Here is a 16410-nt window from a genome sequence, read left to right as displayed (position 1 = left end):
CAAGAGGAATAAATTCCCAAGCTCCTTTGGATTAAAAAGAGCTAGATGTTTCTCATAAAGGCCAACAGCTCGGTACGCAGCCATGATGCATTTACAGAGTGGTGTACTTTTAAAGGTAACACCGGAGCGTGTGACGCCTTCTCCGCAACCAGTTTCGCGCCATGCAGGCGCTAATACTTCGTCGTCTGCTCTCTCTAGGAGGAGCGGCCGCCGTAAAACAAGCCACTCGCATGGTTCTTGTTTAAAAACAGCCAGTTTCCTTGCAGTCCGATGCCTAGAAGTGTAGAGTTTCATACAATAGTTCCTAGAGGGACCTCTGGCGCTAGTGTCTACGGGAGCTGCAATGGGGGCCCTTCAGACAGCATGGAAGTTATAGGATGTACAGTCGCGGACAGAATAAAATGGACCACGGGATCTCCGAAAACGTTCAATTCCCGAGCAGCCTGTAGCAGTAACCAGTAAAACTGCCCACGACAACGTTGTTAGCATATTCTAGTCGAGGTCCAAAATGCAAATACCAGATTGCGTTGTGAGGTTGCGGAGATATTCAGCTTTTTCTTAGATTTCATGGTCCATAATATTCTGTCCGCGACTGTACGTGGATTTGTTCAAACTTCGTCCTTCTGACTTCAAACACGGCTTCGTGACTTTGTAAGCTCGTCATTTTCAACAACGTATACAGCTAGTCAATAATTACATACAGATTAACTAAATTGTCAGACGGCATGATTCGAACACAGGACCTCCATCTAGCACAGAAGCCCGGTATTGCAACCATTACTCCACGGACGCATGCATCGACAAGCAACATAGAACTTCTTTGTGAATTTACCGCGGGCAAGCCAATGCCTTGAGACGCTTGGAACGTTTCCATTTAGCCACCTCGACAAGCTGAACCATAGCAACTACTAGCGAATGTGCGTGTTCGCAGCGTCTTCTGCCCTTCAAACAGAATAAATTGCCCTGAAATTTACGACAACGGAGGCATACAAAGCGTAATAAACATGGCACACAAAAAAAAGAACATCCGAGTCCACAAGCACGAAGATCAGACAACTTCGCGTACTTCCAATCATACCCATGGGGGCTGAACGATTGCAGCGCCAGAATTCGCCGTGGTAATCTATGTAGGAAACTCCGTGCTTCGAATGTTTTTTTTTTTCAACAGTGGAAAATTAACTTCTGGTGTTAAGCTGGACTCAACTGTTGGCCGAACCGCGACAGCAGTTGATGGTAGACAAAGAAAAAGCGTCGGCCACGGCGATCACTGCGCATGCGCGAAACTCGTTGAAGCTGCCGGCCGCCGGTGGAGCAGGGCCTTGCTGCGTCCCTTTGGGTAATTTACTAATTAACCCCTGCAGCCACGGATTATGAAAGACTGTGAATAAGTGCGTGAAAGTTACGCATTCTTATTTGAAGGCGCCGCAGACACGTCTGAAAGATATTCAAGCTGGTAGGACGATATACTTGGTGCTTTTCTTTGCATGTTCTCTTAGTGAAAGTAATTGAACCTTTTTTAGTCAACATTCACTCATGTAGCGCTTTTTCATTAACAGGAGTTGAATAACCGGCTGAAAGCGCCTGCGCAAGTTAATTATTGGTTGCAGACATTACGAGAATGAAAAAAACTATTCTGTCATATTTGCTGATCGAAGACAATCATAATTGCTGATCGGAAACGGCACGTCCAAAGTCCCCTCTTTTTTTTTTTTGCATCTAGAATGTATTCAATTGATCGAAAATATGTATGTGCTCACTTCTGTGATATCTTACTATCAAAGATGGCAGTATATGTAACTAATAAAAAATAAATACCAATAACATTGTAGTGCTTTTAAGTAAAGAGGTTGTGGGTTGCAATATGCTGCTCAATAAAGCAAAATGGCGCCATATTTTGTCAGCATAGGGTTCCATTTAGTCACAGCTTAGTACTCATGGTTTCATTGTCATTGCTAGGCAGAACTGGGGAAGAGCAAGACGCATACGCATATGTGCGCACCGTCACTGAATAGCTAAGCCTTCGGACTTATATATCTGCATTCTGCACTCTATATATTTTTTTCTATTATTGCTTCCCTTTCACCATGTGCAAGAGAGTGAGAAAAAAGCCGTGAAGAGACAGCTTAGAATCACCTCAAGGCACTATCTATCTATCTATCTATCTATCTATCTATCTATCTATCTATCTATCTATCTATCTATCTATCTATCTATCTATCTATCTATCTATCTAATTACTCACATTCGGTATGTATCTCCATACTTCTACAATACTGCGGGAGAAAATGAGACTGAACTCATTGAACGCTTTTCTCTCGTACTTTTACCTCTCAGATCAAGTTCGTACAAAAGCCGACGATGGACCATCTGGCCAAATTTCAAGTACGTACCGAAAACTAGACAACCTCCGACTGATTTGTTCTTGATTTATTGCTTTTACCACTCTTCCGCGGCTATCTGAATTTATACCGACATCACTGCGACATCACCGACATCACTGCTCAAAATACAATATTATTACGCCCACGCAAATGGGATACACGCACTTTCCATATTAATGAAGGTTATTCCACACTCGCACGCTATTTAGTAGTCTCTCGCAATATCAGAAGCGCTCGGGCTGAAAGCAACGGATCCTTGACTAAACAACTATAACTTTCGAGGCCTCAGGTACGAGTTTCGTAACAATCTCGCGGAGAAAAAAAAATGCGTGTCTAATTATCACAGACGTAATGAGAAAACTTTCTTTCGCTTATAGGACTTGTCCGCCTGCACTAGAGTTTCGCAGACAGATCATGTACCTGAAAAGCTTTTCAAGACGATGTAAAGTACAGCCGATGACTATACCTGGCAGTATCCGGCGCCAGACGGTCGCAACTTCATACATGTCTGCCACTGATTAGTAAAATGAGATGTATCTCCTGGGAGCATACTCTCGTGTTTGTGCCCATAATAGCGTTGCGCTTTCTCAGATAAGCCGCGACCGATGGCTTTCACATAGTGCGCAGATTTGTTTCTGCGCATCTTTATCATGCTGGTTTATATATATACATATAGTTTTTTTTTCACTTGAGCGCGTTATCAACTTATCCAGACTGTAGCGTTGCCTTGCTCCGCGCTGGCAGCTGAACATTGACGCTTAAACAAACAGAAAATCTGCGTAGTGAGACATCACAAAAAAAAAAAAAAACTTGCGCTGTCATCAGTTTCAGCTAGTGCAGGCATAATAGGATTATCAAAAGTGCCACAGGTTTTAATGGCGCATTTTTTTTTTTTTTTTTTTAGGATGAGAATAATGACGTCGTGGTAATTTTCCATAGCTTATGCAACGAATATCACAGTTTTCGTTTTGTTTGATACGCGAAACACTCGATCGATACCTCACGGCGAGACATCCTGAGCGCATGCGCCTTGTTGTTCTCGCTCTAACCATCGCTCTGGCGCCTGCTCGATAGCCCAAGGCCTGTGCACTTCGATCCATAACGTTATGCTTCCTTGCCCGACTGCCATAGAATCTAATGGAAACGCTCCCGAGTATGTCGCGGTGATGTTGACGTCACCACTTCCGTCACGTCGGACTTAGCAATGGAAATTTCGGCTGAAGTAGCACGACGCGATAAGGAAGAGTGTTGGGAGGGAACTCCAGACACGTGCCCCTCCCCCCCCCCTCTTCATGTATGAATTTATGTGTACCATAATCCCACCTGCGCAGCCACTCGTTCCCCTCCCCCTCCTTCCGCCACCAAACAAGTGCCGTGTCCCGCCCTGAAAAAAAATTCTTGGTCACGCCACTGATGTCGTGTAAAGTGCATATGTTTTCCTTGCTTCAATCGAAGGTGCCTCGGGAGAAAACAACAAAAAATAGACTGCTTGCATCATGATTAGGCCCAACCTGGTGTGTTGCTTGGCACTCTAGTGATTAAAGCAAGCACAGGAACTACAGAGCAGATACGTCGCGTCTTGCTTAAATTTCTTTGACGTGAGGTAAGCTTTTGCTGATTTGTCTGTGTTGTTTTTTTTTCTCCCTCTTTTTCAGAACTGCGTTGTTAAAACAATTTACCCGCACTCGAATCTCTTTAGGTGATCGCTGGTTGCCGACTATCATAAACAATAAAAGGCTCAACGTCACGGTCGACGCGATGTTCGGCACATGGTTGTTTCCTTCTGTGATCCACACAATGACTACTTTCATCACACACAAATTGCAGTGTCGAAATTTTCTATCCTCGTTACGTTGGTACTCAGCAACGCTTATCTTCTCCCAATAAAGCGCACGAGCATGATATTTTCGCATAACATGAGCCTACCCTACCAGCTTAATTATGGCGCCCACTGCACTCTCGATGGAGGCAATTAATGGCTAAATCGTTGAAGCTCAACTGGCCTCTTTATGAAATTATTCTTTTTCGACTGATGGCCGAAATATTCTGGGCATTAGGCCATGAAGGCATTTGTGGCCTTTTCTGAGAGAAAATGAACTGAATATGCTAATCCAATGATAGGTTTTTAATTTTTTTGGTCACCTTAAATACACGCATCTGCCTTTTTCTCTTTCTTGCCATTATTTTCTTCAATTTCTCGCTTTCCAGTTGTTCCCATTCCCGCTTTCTCAAACACGGAGTACAAGGCGGACTTCTGTGCCTTTTTTTCTTACGAAATATCTCTCTCTGGCTCTATCATGCCTATGTCCATATAACCCTTTCTCTTTATTGAAATGAAAATAAAATAAACAGATGTAGTTACCCTATAATGGTGATGGCTACTCCTTTTCGTGTAGCAGAAACAACAATATCAATGAATGCAAACACCCTACTGGAGTTGTCTAAGTATGCATAGGCATGCTCCCAAATTTTAGTTGGCCCATCCCTAAATTTCAAGTTGGCCCACCCCACATTTCAACTTGGCCCACCCCCAAATTTCAAGTAGGGCCACCCCTAAAGTTCCATTGGCACACCCATAGATTTTAACTTGGCCCATCCTCAAATTTAAGTTGATCCATGTCCAAATTTCAAGTTTGCCCTCCCCCAAAATTCAAGATGGCCCACCCCCGTGTTTCAGTCGGCACACCCTCAGTTTTTAAGTTGGCCGACTCCCAAATTTAAGTTAGCCCACGTCTAAATTTCTTGTTTTCCCAACCCCAAATATAACTTGGCCCACCCCCACATTTCAAATTCGCCCACTCTCGATTTAAGTTGACTCACCTCGAAATTTCCAGTAAGCCCATCACCGAATTTCAAGTTGGCCCGCCCCCAAATTTCAGTTGGCACACCCGAGATTTCAACTTGGCCAATCTATAAATTTAAGTTGGCCCATCTGCAATTTAATTTGTCCCACATTGAAATTTCAACTTCGCCAGCCCCCAAATTTAATTTAGCCTATGTCCAACTTTCAAGTTGGCCCAATTTCTAATTTAAATTGACCCATTCCCTAATTTAAGTCGGCCTACCCCACATTTCAAGTTGACCCAGCCCCAAATTTCAGTTGTCCCACCCCTACTATAAGCTACCCAATGCAATTTCTGAGGAGCCCTATGTATCTCTATGGGTACTCTCTATTTTGACATTGTTTCTTATCGCTTATAAATGTACCAATAATTTACATTTAAACTATTACAATTATTAAATGTCTTAACTTTGCAAATTACGCATTTTTGTGCAAATACAAGGCATCACACTTTCCGCGTGATGGGGCTGGAGTACATGCCAAAGAATGCTGACGCATTAAAAAATATATGTAGTGAGAAAATGAAAAGAAACCACGTCATAGCCCGTAATGACATGCCAATACCAAGACGCGCAACAGACAAGAATCGAAGTGCCACGTGATAGCGATAACTCATCTACTCCAGGTACAAACTCATAAAACGCCAGGTTCCGTAAATCTGACCTACATGCTCAGCCAAGATCAAACTGGCACTTACCCGCGTATTCAGAAATGCATCTTAATTTGAAGCCCATGCTTGACTTGGTTTTAACGACGCCTGTCGTCAACGCACCAAAATAAACGCCATGAGCGTCTTCGGCGCGTTCGCACCAGGCGTCATTTATATCAAGTCAAGCATGAGCTTCAAGTTAAGCTGAATTTCTGAACACGGAGGTTAGTCTGTCGCTACCAGCGGCTGCTGCGTATGCTGCGTGGGCGCGCACATCTTGAAAGCGATCTGCGATGTGGATAAAGTGCGCCGAATGCCGGTAGCTTCGCATGCGCTGTGCTTTCGACGCTTAATTCGCGTTGAAACGAGACGCAGCATGAAGGTCAATTCGCTCGCTGCTGCTGCCTCACTATGCAGCGTCTGTGTGTTGCCTTGTGGTGCAATTTTACATGTGGTAGCTGCTGACGGCGCTGAGCAGTGTCTGTGTCCTTTCCCAAAGAAAGCAAAACCGTGCTATCACTCGACAAACTTGGTTTAACCATGGCTAGGTCAGCTGGTATACCCCCAGGTAAACGGTAATTGCGTCACGAGCGCCATTTCTCCCCTGTTGCTTGGTAGGCCAAACTCCGAGAGGAAAACAATCAAAGAAAAAATGAAGTCTGCTTCCATGGCAACGGTTTTGCTGATGCGCGAGGGAGAAACGCCATCCCGCTCGCCGTCTGCTATGCGCTCGACGAGCACAATTCTTTGCAGGCGCCAACGGAAAGCAACACCGCTTGCATTAATTTTTCAGATCACTTTCCTCTTACAGATCGTTTTCAACCCCCTCCTACTTCTCATTTTCTTTTCGTACAACAAATGTGCAACGCCTGTGTGAAAACTTATCGTTTTCTGTTCAAAATGCACGAGCCAGCGTGCCATGCCGCACCGCTATTTTGTTCCGACAAAACATTAGTAGGTAGAGAAATATAGTTTATTCACTGTTTTTATTATCAACCTATCGTACAACAAGGCATTCAATACACAATACTGTAATGTAGAGATGAGTGTCTCATTAGTACAAATGGGCGTGTTCTGCACTACGACCATACATACGGAGGATAGCTTCTTACAACTTCTCGTGGACCGAAAATTGCTACAGAGGCCATGTTTGTTTGCTGAGCGCAACACAACTCTACCAAAGCAATTTTTGTCGCAACAGTTGTTTGTCAATAATAAAAAGATTATCAAGAGCAGCACCATCACTCTTCTTCCATACAAGTAAAAAAATTTTGCTTTCTTTTATTCTATACAACGGCAATACTTGCTGGTCGAAACAACATGCTGTACCTACTCAATTTTCTCCATAGCTCTCCTTGTGCACCGATAAATATCCAGCAAATTATATTGAAAATGTTTATAGTATTTTTTCACATGTGGTTGTTTCGCAATACAACATGTAAGAGAGAGAGATAAGATAATGCAGAGAAAGGCAAGGAGGTTAGCCAGAGGTAGTTTCGGTTGGCTACCCTGCGCAGGGGGAAGGGTTAAGGGGGATAAAAAGAGAAACAGAGTGGAAGGGGGAGATAGAAAGAGAGACAAGCACGAACAAAGCGCGTACACTACAGAGCGGTAGGGACCGGCAGTCTGTCGTGAAGCCCCGTAGACCGCAGGAACCTTAATAACGTGAGTAAGGCCTTCATCGCAGATGTTCTTTCGGAGCATTGGCCTAAAGCTTTTAGTTCTGATAGTGGACGATTGTCCAACTGGTCCAGTACTCTGCACATCACTTGTCTCTGAGCACTATATCGCGGGCAGACACAGATAATATGTGCCAGCGTCTCGTCGATGTTGCATGTGTCGCACGTGGGGCTGTTGGCCATTCCAATGAGGAAAGCATGTGAGTTCGTAAAGGCAACGCCTAGCCACAGACGGTAGAGCATGGTCTGTAAGATCACTAGAGTTTCATTCAGATCTGTAACATTGCTAAAAAGATATCAATACGAAATTCCTCGCGAGCATATTGCATATGTTTCTTAAAATGTGTAATGCATTTTGTTTGTTCTAATGTCGTCTAGGTATAAATGACACAGTTCCATGACAATTACAACAAATAGCGCTAAACTTTTTTATTGAGAAACAGTAAATATAGAAGCACGTGTCAGTCGGCGGTCGATCATCAGTAGAGATTGAGCAAGAACAGAGTGACCACAAAGGTATTATTGAACGTGTAGCTTCGGAACATGGAGAAATGTTTTCTAAAATCAGCGCAACTCGGCTGCATTCAATGCATCAGGGCGACCTGCTCAGAACAGATTTCTTTTGAATGGTTTTCAAGACGTTCCTCGAATACTCTGAATGTACATTACGCACTTTGTTTAACAAAGACAATAGGCTCAGTTTTGTGCGACTTGTTTGAAGCATAGGACAGGTGTTAGAGCTATGTTACGAGTTTCATCACTGGCTGGAGGTCATCCGTTATGAGAATTTAGGTGTCGACACAATAAGGAGGCGAAAGCATTACAACTTTTCTAGAACACTCGTTTCTGGCACAACATGCTTTCTTTGCTTATTAAGATTATTCGTGACTTTGTCGAAAGGAGCCTCCCCCCTTCCCCACTTTGCCATACAAATGAGACCACTGAAGAGTGCCGAGCAACAGTAGTACTTACGCAACTTTACTGAAGTAAGCTCAAGAAGATTCTAGCATCCCAAGATCCATGTATGGTAGCAATGTAATAATGTTTAAGAGGAGGGTACAAGAGTGGGAGCAATGACGGTCTGCACAAAGAATACGTTGCACGATGTTTATGCAAATGTTGAAATATGCCAAAATAGTTTCTACCGATAGGCTAGTCAAGAGATTGCCCCGAGAAGTATCGGAATTACAAAAAGAGGAAAATAAAATATGAGTAAGAAATTTTGTATTAACGTTCATGCTTTTGGAGCTTTCTTTTTGCAGCGCGTTTTCTCTCACGCTGTTTTTTTGAGGTCCAGATTTATGTAGTTTACGTACAGCGTAAGCCACGCATAACAGAACTACTGCAGTTCGTCTGTGCGACACGTATCAGAACAAAAGATTGTATAGTACACTGCTGCTTAGCTTATCTTTGAGTAAGTACACTGGACACATCGCACAAGTGCGCGATCACACCAACGTGCTCCTGAAAACATTTCTTCCTGTCCTTCGCTTTTGCATGCGATAATGAAGCGTCACCTGACACTGCAAGAGTTGGTACAACTTGGGCTCACATGGTACATCAACTTCTCTAGTGCTTTCCCGGCGGTAGACTTTCGGCAGGTCTTTAACTTCGCTGACATGCGCGATGCTTTTGTGTATCATCTCTCAGACGGTTGAGGACGCCTGCGGTCTCTGGTGAGTATATTTTGCCGCTTTTGGCCTCGCTGCGGCGGCGTAGAACCTGTGGAGACAGGTACATCATCAGAACATCTTGTCGCGCTAGTTGGCACATTTTCGCCCAAGTTGCACGTTGTGTAAAGGAGCACTGCACACAGGCACACAGGACAAGCGCCGCGCCCTGTCTATGCTTGAGTGTCATGTTCCACTGTAAAGCAAACTCCATTGGCAACACATGCGTGCCATTTGATATCGATTCAGGTTTATGGAAACACGATGTGACAAGCCTGTTAATTATCGAATTTCAAGTGCACCTGACAAACAATGCAAGTGTTTTCGTAAAATAGTGCTTTTAATCCATGCAGGTCGGTTCAGATTATATTTGGTTGCAGGATTTCAAGTAGAAACACGCCCCCAAAATTTATTAGGCTAGCTTCCAAGTTTCAGTGCTGATATATATTCGTGTAACATGTTCAGCATTGCTGGTTTCTCAATATCTAGTTGAGAATATTCGGCATGAGTTTTTGCAGCTAAATTTCTTGTTCGACGAAAGTTTTCATTTATCTCGTTAAGGATTAGGTAATTGAGCGTTTTATTTGGCTTGATTTTTCTGCAAAATACCCATAAGAGCAAAACTAACCTCCAATAGTTTAAAGCTGCTGGGCAACATTGTAGGAATTTTTGCTCAGGAAGAATTTCTGCTATGAAGCGGTCCAACCAAGCTTAGGGAGAAGACGGCACCGCGCGGCGAGAACTGGCTTCGCCGTGTCGTGTACGCTGCAGCGCCTTGCGAAGAGCGACATTTTACGAACGGGAATTCGTTCACTCTCTGCGAAAACTGTTCGGCTTTTAAGTTTAGCCTATAATGGGTAACACCGCGCGCCGCAGACGAGCAAGCGATAACGAGAAACTGACAAGCACGCGGTTTCTTGGCGCACGCGGAGCAAATTTCGCTGCCTAACGTTACAGGCCACCCTGTGCCGTAGCAAACGACCAGGAAAAAACAGCGCTTGCCGTGCTCGTGACACATGCGCCGTGCGCAGTCAAGTGGTTTTAGTGCGAAAATAATGAACAACAGACGCACAGATTGGCAGCCACTAACAACTTGGTTTGCTTACCTCCATCGACGAGGGACTGCCCTTCCGCTCCAACAGTCGGCATAGCCGACCACGACAGGGTCAGCGAAGTCCCTTCCTCTGAACTGGTCCGAGCACAGACCGTAACCGCTATACACCTGCTCCCATCTCAGTCCCGCCAGAACTCCCCATTTAGCGTCATTTTGTCATTTCTCACATCTGAACAATGGACAAAATACCGCGTGCTCATGATTTAAGATTGCATTAAAGCGAAACCAAAGTTTAGAGCACGAAGAAGTGACAAAAAAAAAATCTGCCATTCTGGGCACGGGTTGAAAAGTAGAACAAACCTATGTCGTCACATAGGTAAATCGAATTTCTTGTAATAAAAACGCGAACGGTGACTGCTACGTAATTGATATTTCTTTTACTTCTGCCGTGTTCCTGACCATTCAAAGGTGGTAATGTAAAAAATAAAACGGCCACCGGAATGCTCTCCAGCGTAACCAGATTGTGCAGCAAGCATTCAAATACCTTCGGCAAATATAAATTGCAAGTTTTCTACTCGTGGAAAAAAAATGAAGAGCAACCGCCAACATATACCGAAGCGTAATTTCCGTCTGCCCGTCAGCTAGCATCAACCGGTCAAGTAGCTTCAGTTTCTTACCACGCCGCGCCAAACCAAAACAATATATTCACTTGAAAACAAGTGCGGAAGATCTTTCGTCCTATAGCTGTTTTGATAAGCACAGCGCTTGTTCCTTCATAACAGTTGCAGAAAAAGTGTGCGTACCTCTCGACCACTGGGAAACGGAAAAATTTCGCCCTTGTGTTGCTCCCCGAGTTGCCATATCACACAGCCGCACAGCAAGCCTTGCATCGTTTCGTCAGTTTTTTCGACATTGCCGGAACATTCGCAGGCACAGAATGAAAGCTTTAAGCTGCAGAGCATACGAATAAAAACGTGCGCGTGCACAGAGAACGGCAAGAGAAGACGAAGGAAATGGCAGCCGAAACGTTAAAAGCGAAAGCGCTGCCTGTTGGTGCAACAAGTGAAGCGCCGAAATAAAGATGTTAGATGCCAAAAAAAAGAACAGCCATAAGCACATTCTATTTTTACACATAATTGCATCACTTCACTTCATTGTTATGTAGGTTGAAATGATAAGTTAAATTATGCGGTTTTACGTGCCAAAACCACTTTCTGATTATGAGGCACGCCGTAGTGGAGGACTCCGGAAATTTTCGACCACCTGGGGTTCTTTAACGCGCACCTAAATCTAAGTACACGGGTGTTGTCGCATTTCGCCCCATCGAAATGCGGCCGCCGTGGCCGGGATTCTATCCCGCGACCTCGTGCTCAGCAGCCGAACACCATAGCCACTGAGCAACCACGGCGGGTAGGTTGAAAAGATAACGCCACATGTGCAAAAATTATTGAATTTTCGTTTGGCGACCAGTGTCATAGCGCCGCTTTCTTTTTTGCCAATAGCGAAGCTGGCCCCACGGTCCACCCACTGGCTTAACCGCGTTCAACCACAGCAATTTTCGCTCATGCCACATCAGCCAGACTATTCGCGATTGCATCCGGTAACCTAAGAATTGGAGAACAACAGCAGCCCCGCACGAGCCACTACTCGTAATAAATAAAATTACCTCCGACAGAAAGGAAGCGGAGACCCTGACGTGAAGCATTTGTGACATTAAGCACTAGTTTTCAGCCGTTCTGAAAGTCTTTCTTTGGTTTGAAAACGAAGCCCCGTAGGGCTATCCAAAAATTGCCATGGCCGACGATATTTCACGTCGTCCCGGCGGGGTATTGGGAAAAGTTTTCAACTAGCAATAGTCGCCCCTCAGTTATGACTTCATAGGGTACGACACCGCCTCTGCGCAAAGCTAACGTAAACTCAGTTTCAATTTGACCCTATTGCAACAGACCGTCTTATATTGACAAGGCCTTTGAGTGAGACGACTGTGTTTTTCTCAGCTAATACTACGATGAGTGAAAATAAACTGTATTCTTATGATTAATGTGCTTACTGCAACCGCTTCTTTTATCTAGAATATATACTTGATGTAAAACTATTTGAATAAACCTGCTATAGCGCTTACACAATGCATTGATACGGCCTGATCTTGCTGCGAACAGGGTTAAATTATGGGTTTATACGTGCCAAAACCACGCTCTGATTATGAAGCACACCGTAGTGGGGGGTTCCGGAAATTTAGACCATCTGGGGTTCTTTAACGTGCACTTAAATTTGAGTACGCGGGTGTTGTAGCATTTCGCCCCCGTCAAAATGCGGCCGCCGTGGCCAGAACCGTGGCCAGTATCGAACCAGAATTGAAACAAAACCCGGGGGGAAAAAACATTAAATGCGAAGCATTTAATGTTTGCCACTCGGACAGTATCTATGTATTTAGCCGCCTACGTCTTGATGCTCTTATGGTCGTTTTGTTAACTTGACATAGTGTGACGAGATTGAATGACGAACATAAGTCATAGGTCATGACATGCCTGCCATGTAGGTCATGAGACGGCCGCCTACGTATTGGTGCTCTCATGGTCGTTTCGGTAAAGTTACAGATATTCTATCATTGTTAATTAGTAAGCGAATGTTTACAGGTTTACGCGGCCGCTAAAATTACTATCCTTACTTCGTACAGCTTTCCACTAATTTGCTACCGCAATCGGTGCTTCGCCTTTCCGTCGAAACTGCGACTTTTTTCAATTTCAGAATGGGCCTACTGGAAATTTGGGCTGGCATGTGGGGTTGGGCCACCTTGAAATTTGGGTGTGGGTCAACTAGAGATTTTGGAGTGGCCCATTGCTGCTGAGCGCCTTACGCGTTATGAACAACACCTCGAGGACAAGCGAGCGCGTTGAGACGCTTGGCGCGTTTTTCATTGGGCCTCACCGAGGCGCAGTCAGAACGCAGGCGAGAGCTTGCGTGCACAAGGAACGCGCGCATAACGCAGGCTTCCGAGAGCGACAGCGAAGAAGAAAGAAGAAAGAAACTTTTATTGACAAACGATTTACGTGCAGTGGTCGGTGACCCTTTAGTCCAAGGCCCCGCTGGCCTCGGCCGACCGCTTGACCTGCCGTATGAAGGACTGTTGTCCCGCCAGGTCTGAGCTGGTTAGCTGTGCCTCCCATTGCTCCATTGTGTGGTGTGTTTTATCAAACGGGTGTGATTCACAATCCCAAGTAATGTGTTGTACTGTTGGTATGCCTCCGCACCACGGGCAGTCGGGCCTGTAGCGAGTGGGGAACATGGCATTCTGTAATTTAAGGTGGGGGAATACCCCAGTCTGAATTTTGCGCCAGCTGGCGGCTTCCTCTCCACTGAGTTGTGGGTGAGAGGGAGGGTATTTTTTTCTGGTTGCACGCTAATGAGCGAGAATCTCCCGGGCATTCGTTGGATTGGGGTCATTACAGTGGCTACCTGGGACCGTCCCAGTCGAGTCGGCCCGGTTAATAATACCTCGGGCTAGCGAATCGGCCAGTTCATTCCCCTCAAGGCCTGTATGACCTGGACACCATAGGATCCGGTGATGATGGGCGAATTTCGTCGGTATTATTGAGTGGCATGTTTTGGTCACGTGGCCCCGGAGAAAAAGGCGACATGCTTCTTGAGAGTCTGTTATTATGGTGACGCTCTTTTGCGTGCGTTCCGCGTGAACGAGGGCCATTGCCACGGCGAAAGTCTCGGCAGCCGCCGGAGTACCTGCCTTGACGGATGCCGTAAATTGTTGCTGTGTTTTCGTGTCGACGATTGCCACTGCGTACCTCCTGATGTTCTTTTGGGCATCACTGGCGTTCGAGTGTACGTTCGGATACGCTGCTGCGTCCGTTTATATTGTGTTTGACGTGGGGATTATTTTCATACATTGCTCTAATATGTTGTGCGCGTGCTTTTCGCCTTGCTTTATTCTATTCAGGGTGCATGTTTTTGGGTATCGGGGCCACTGTTATTCGAGCTCGTGTTGAGGTTGGTAGTGGTAATACGTGTTCGCTGATAAATTGTGGGTGTGGGGAAATACGTGCCCTTGTCAATAGGGCCCGTCCTGCGTGAGTGTAGCTCAAGCGTTCCCTCTGGTAGATTAGTGTGGCTTGTTTTAGTTATTCGAATGTGTTGTGTACTCCTAAGGCTAGCAGGCGATCTGTGGACGTCCCCTTGGGTAGACCGAGCGCCGCTTTGTATGCTGATCTTATTATGATGTCGTCCTGCCTTTCCTCCTCGCGGCTAAGGAAGTGGTAGGGCAGGCCGTACGTGACTCGGCTTATTACTAGTGCTTGGACGAGCCTCAGCGTGTCGTGCTCTTGCATGACCACTTTCCTATAAGTTACGCGACGAATCATTTGCGCAATGTTATTTGCGGTAGTTTTCAATGTTTTGATGGTGTGGGATGCGTTCCCGCTACTTTGGAGCCAGAAGCCCAAGATCCGCATCACCTTAACTTCTTGGAGCGGTTTTTGGGCGTCATTGTAGACCGGGATCTCACTTGGGGCCCTCATGTTGCCCACTTAAAGAAGAAGCTCACATCTATTGTTCACGTCTTCAAGTTCATCGCCGGCAAAACATGGGGATCGTCAGTGGGCTCCATGCTACAGGTATATCGAGCACTGTTCATCGGATTCCTACGCTATAGCTCCCCCGTGCTTGCTAAAACATGCAAGTCAAATCTTCGAGAACTTCAGAGCGTGCAGGCGCAGGCACTACGTGTTTGCCTAGGCCTTCCGCGCAGCGCCTCGACAGCTGGAACCATTATAATGGCTCAAGACCATCCGATGACGACTTACATTAGCACCGAAACGCTTAGAGCCCATGTTCGTCATGTTTCACGGATGCAGTCAAGCTCTCTTGCGTGCCTGCCAGAACGACGACCACAGGCGTCCTTCTCCAACAAGGTCAGCATCCATCGTGCCTCCTTACCATCGGGTTTCACACCCTCTGCACGTTCAACCTCAGCTTTGTGGTGTTTAAAACAACCTCAAGTGCGTCTTACGATTCCAGGGATAAGAAAGAAGACCGACCTGCCTACCTAGGCCTTGAAGCAGGCAGCTCTGGATTGTTTGCACACTTTCTACTTCGATCGAGTACATATATATACGGATGGCTCTTCCACTCAGACCAGCTCCACCAGCGCAGTGGTTATACCATCCCGTTCACTAAGCATCCAATACAAGATTTCTCACTTGACAACATCGACTAGTTCGGAGCTTGTTGCCCTCCGAGGTGCCGTTGATTATATTAATAACCAGCCGGCTAATCGGTGGGCTATATTCTGCGATTCGAAGGCGGCCTTACAATGTCTTCTGGCATCTCTTCGTCGCGGGTCATGTGAACAACTCGTGTCGGAGATACGAGAAATGCACCATCACATGATCGCGGAAGGACACGACGTCGGGTTTCAGTGGCTGCCTGGTCATTGCGGTATCTCCGGCAACGACCTCGCTGACGAAGCTGCTAGAAAAGCTCACGAGGGAGCAACCCTTGTTTCAATACCTTTATCGCGGACCGACGCAGCCCAACACTTAGGCAAGCTAGCGCACTCTTTGACATTGGAGAAGTGGCACACACCTGAATTCACTCACCATCGCTTGCATTCCCTCGATCCCTCTATGCAACTGCGGCTGCTACCAGGTCTTCCGCGAAATGAGGAAACAGTGCTGTGCCGCTTACGTTTGGGCGTCGCATTCACAAATGCTTATGCATTTCTGATTGGAATGGCTGATAGCGCCGAGTGCCATGCCTGCGGTGTCGAGGAAACCATAGAACACCAACTGTGCTACTGCCCATCTTATGAAAATGAAAGGCAAGACCTCTGCACAGCTCTCAATCAGCTAGATGGAAAGCCGTTCACTTGAACAAGATCTTGGGATCATGGCCTCGCATATCACAGCTACAAAAGGCCACAAAAGCGCTGCTGCGATATTTGAAAGCGACCGGATTGAGTCAGCGTCTGTGATCCGGACTGAGTGACCGACTGATATCTCCAGTGGACTTTCTCTCTCTTTTTTTTAATCTTTCCGTCCCATTTCCCTTTCCCCAGCGTAGGGTAGCCAGCCGGGCTCAGTCCTGGTTAACCTCCCTACCTTTCATTTATCATTTTCTCTCTCT

At 45.8% G+C, this 16410-nt stretch overlaps 2 protein-coding genes and 1 non-coding gene across 18 annotated transcripts in view; 2 read left to right on the top strand and 1 right to left on the bottom strand.

Moving 5' to 3' along the window:
- Positions 1–4149, top strand: part of LOC126540632 (uncharacterized) — a 35522-nt gene extending 31373 nt beyond the window's left edge. For all 3 annotated transcript variants that reach the window (XM_050187474.2, XM_055076179.2, XM_050187475.3), the window contains 2 exons: positions 2335–2382; positions 4037–4149. In XM_050187474.2, the coding sequence (XP_050043431.1) occupies positions 2335–2382; positions 4037–4084 (96 nt within the window). In that variant the 3' untranslated portion in view covers positions 4085–4149. The remainder of the gene's footprint in view (positions 1–2334; positions 2383–4036) is intronic.
- The window catches only part of LOC126540634 (coiled-coil domain-containing protein AGAP005037-like), a 592903-nt gene that overhangs the window by 138682 nt on the left and 437811 nt on the right, over positions 1–16410 (top strand). The window lies entirely within an intron of this gene.
- On the bottom strand, positions 12042–12183 carry LOC126541018 (U4 spliceosomal RNA). The gene has a single exon (XR_007601602.1). It is a non-coding gene; the product is annotated as a U4 spliceosomal RNA (small nuclear RNA).

This window comes from Dermacentor andersoni, chromosome 2, assembly GCF_023375885.2.
Source record: "Dermacentor andersoni chromosome 2, qqDerAnde1_hic_scaffold, whole genome shotgun sequence".
Lineage (NCBI taxonomy): Eukaryota > Metazoa > Arthropoda > Arachnida > Ixodida > Ixodidae > Dermacentor > Dermacentor andersoni.
Note: the sequence above shows the minus strand (reverse complement) of the source record. Positions and strands in the feature narration are given on the sequence as shown.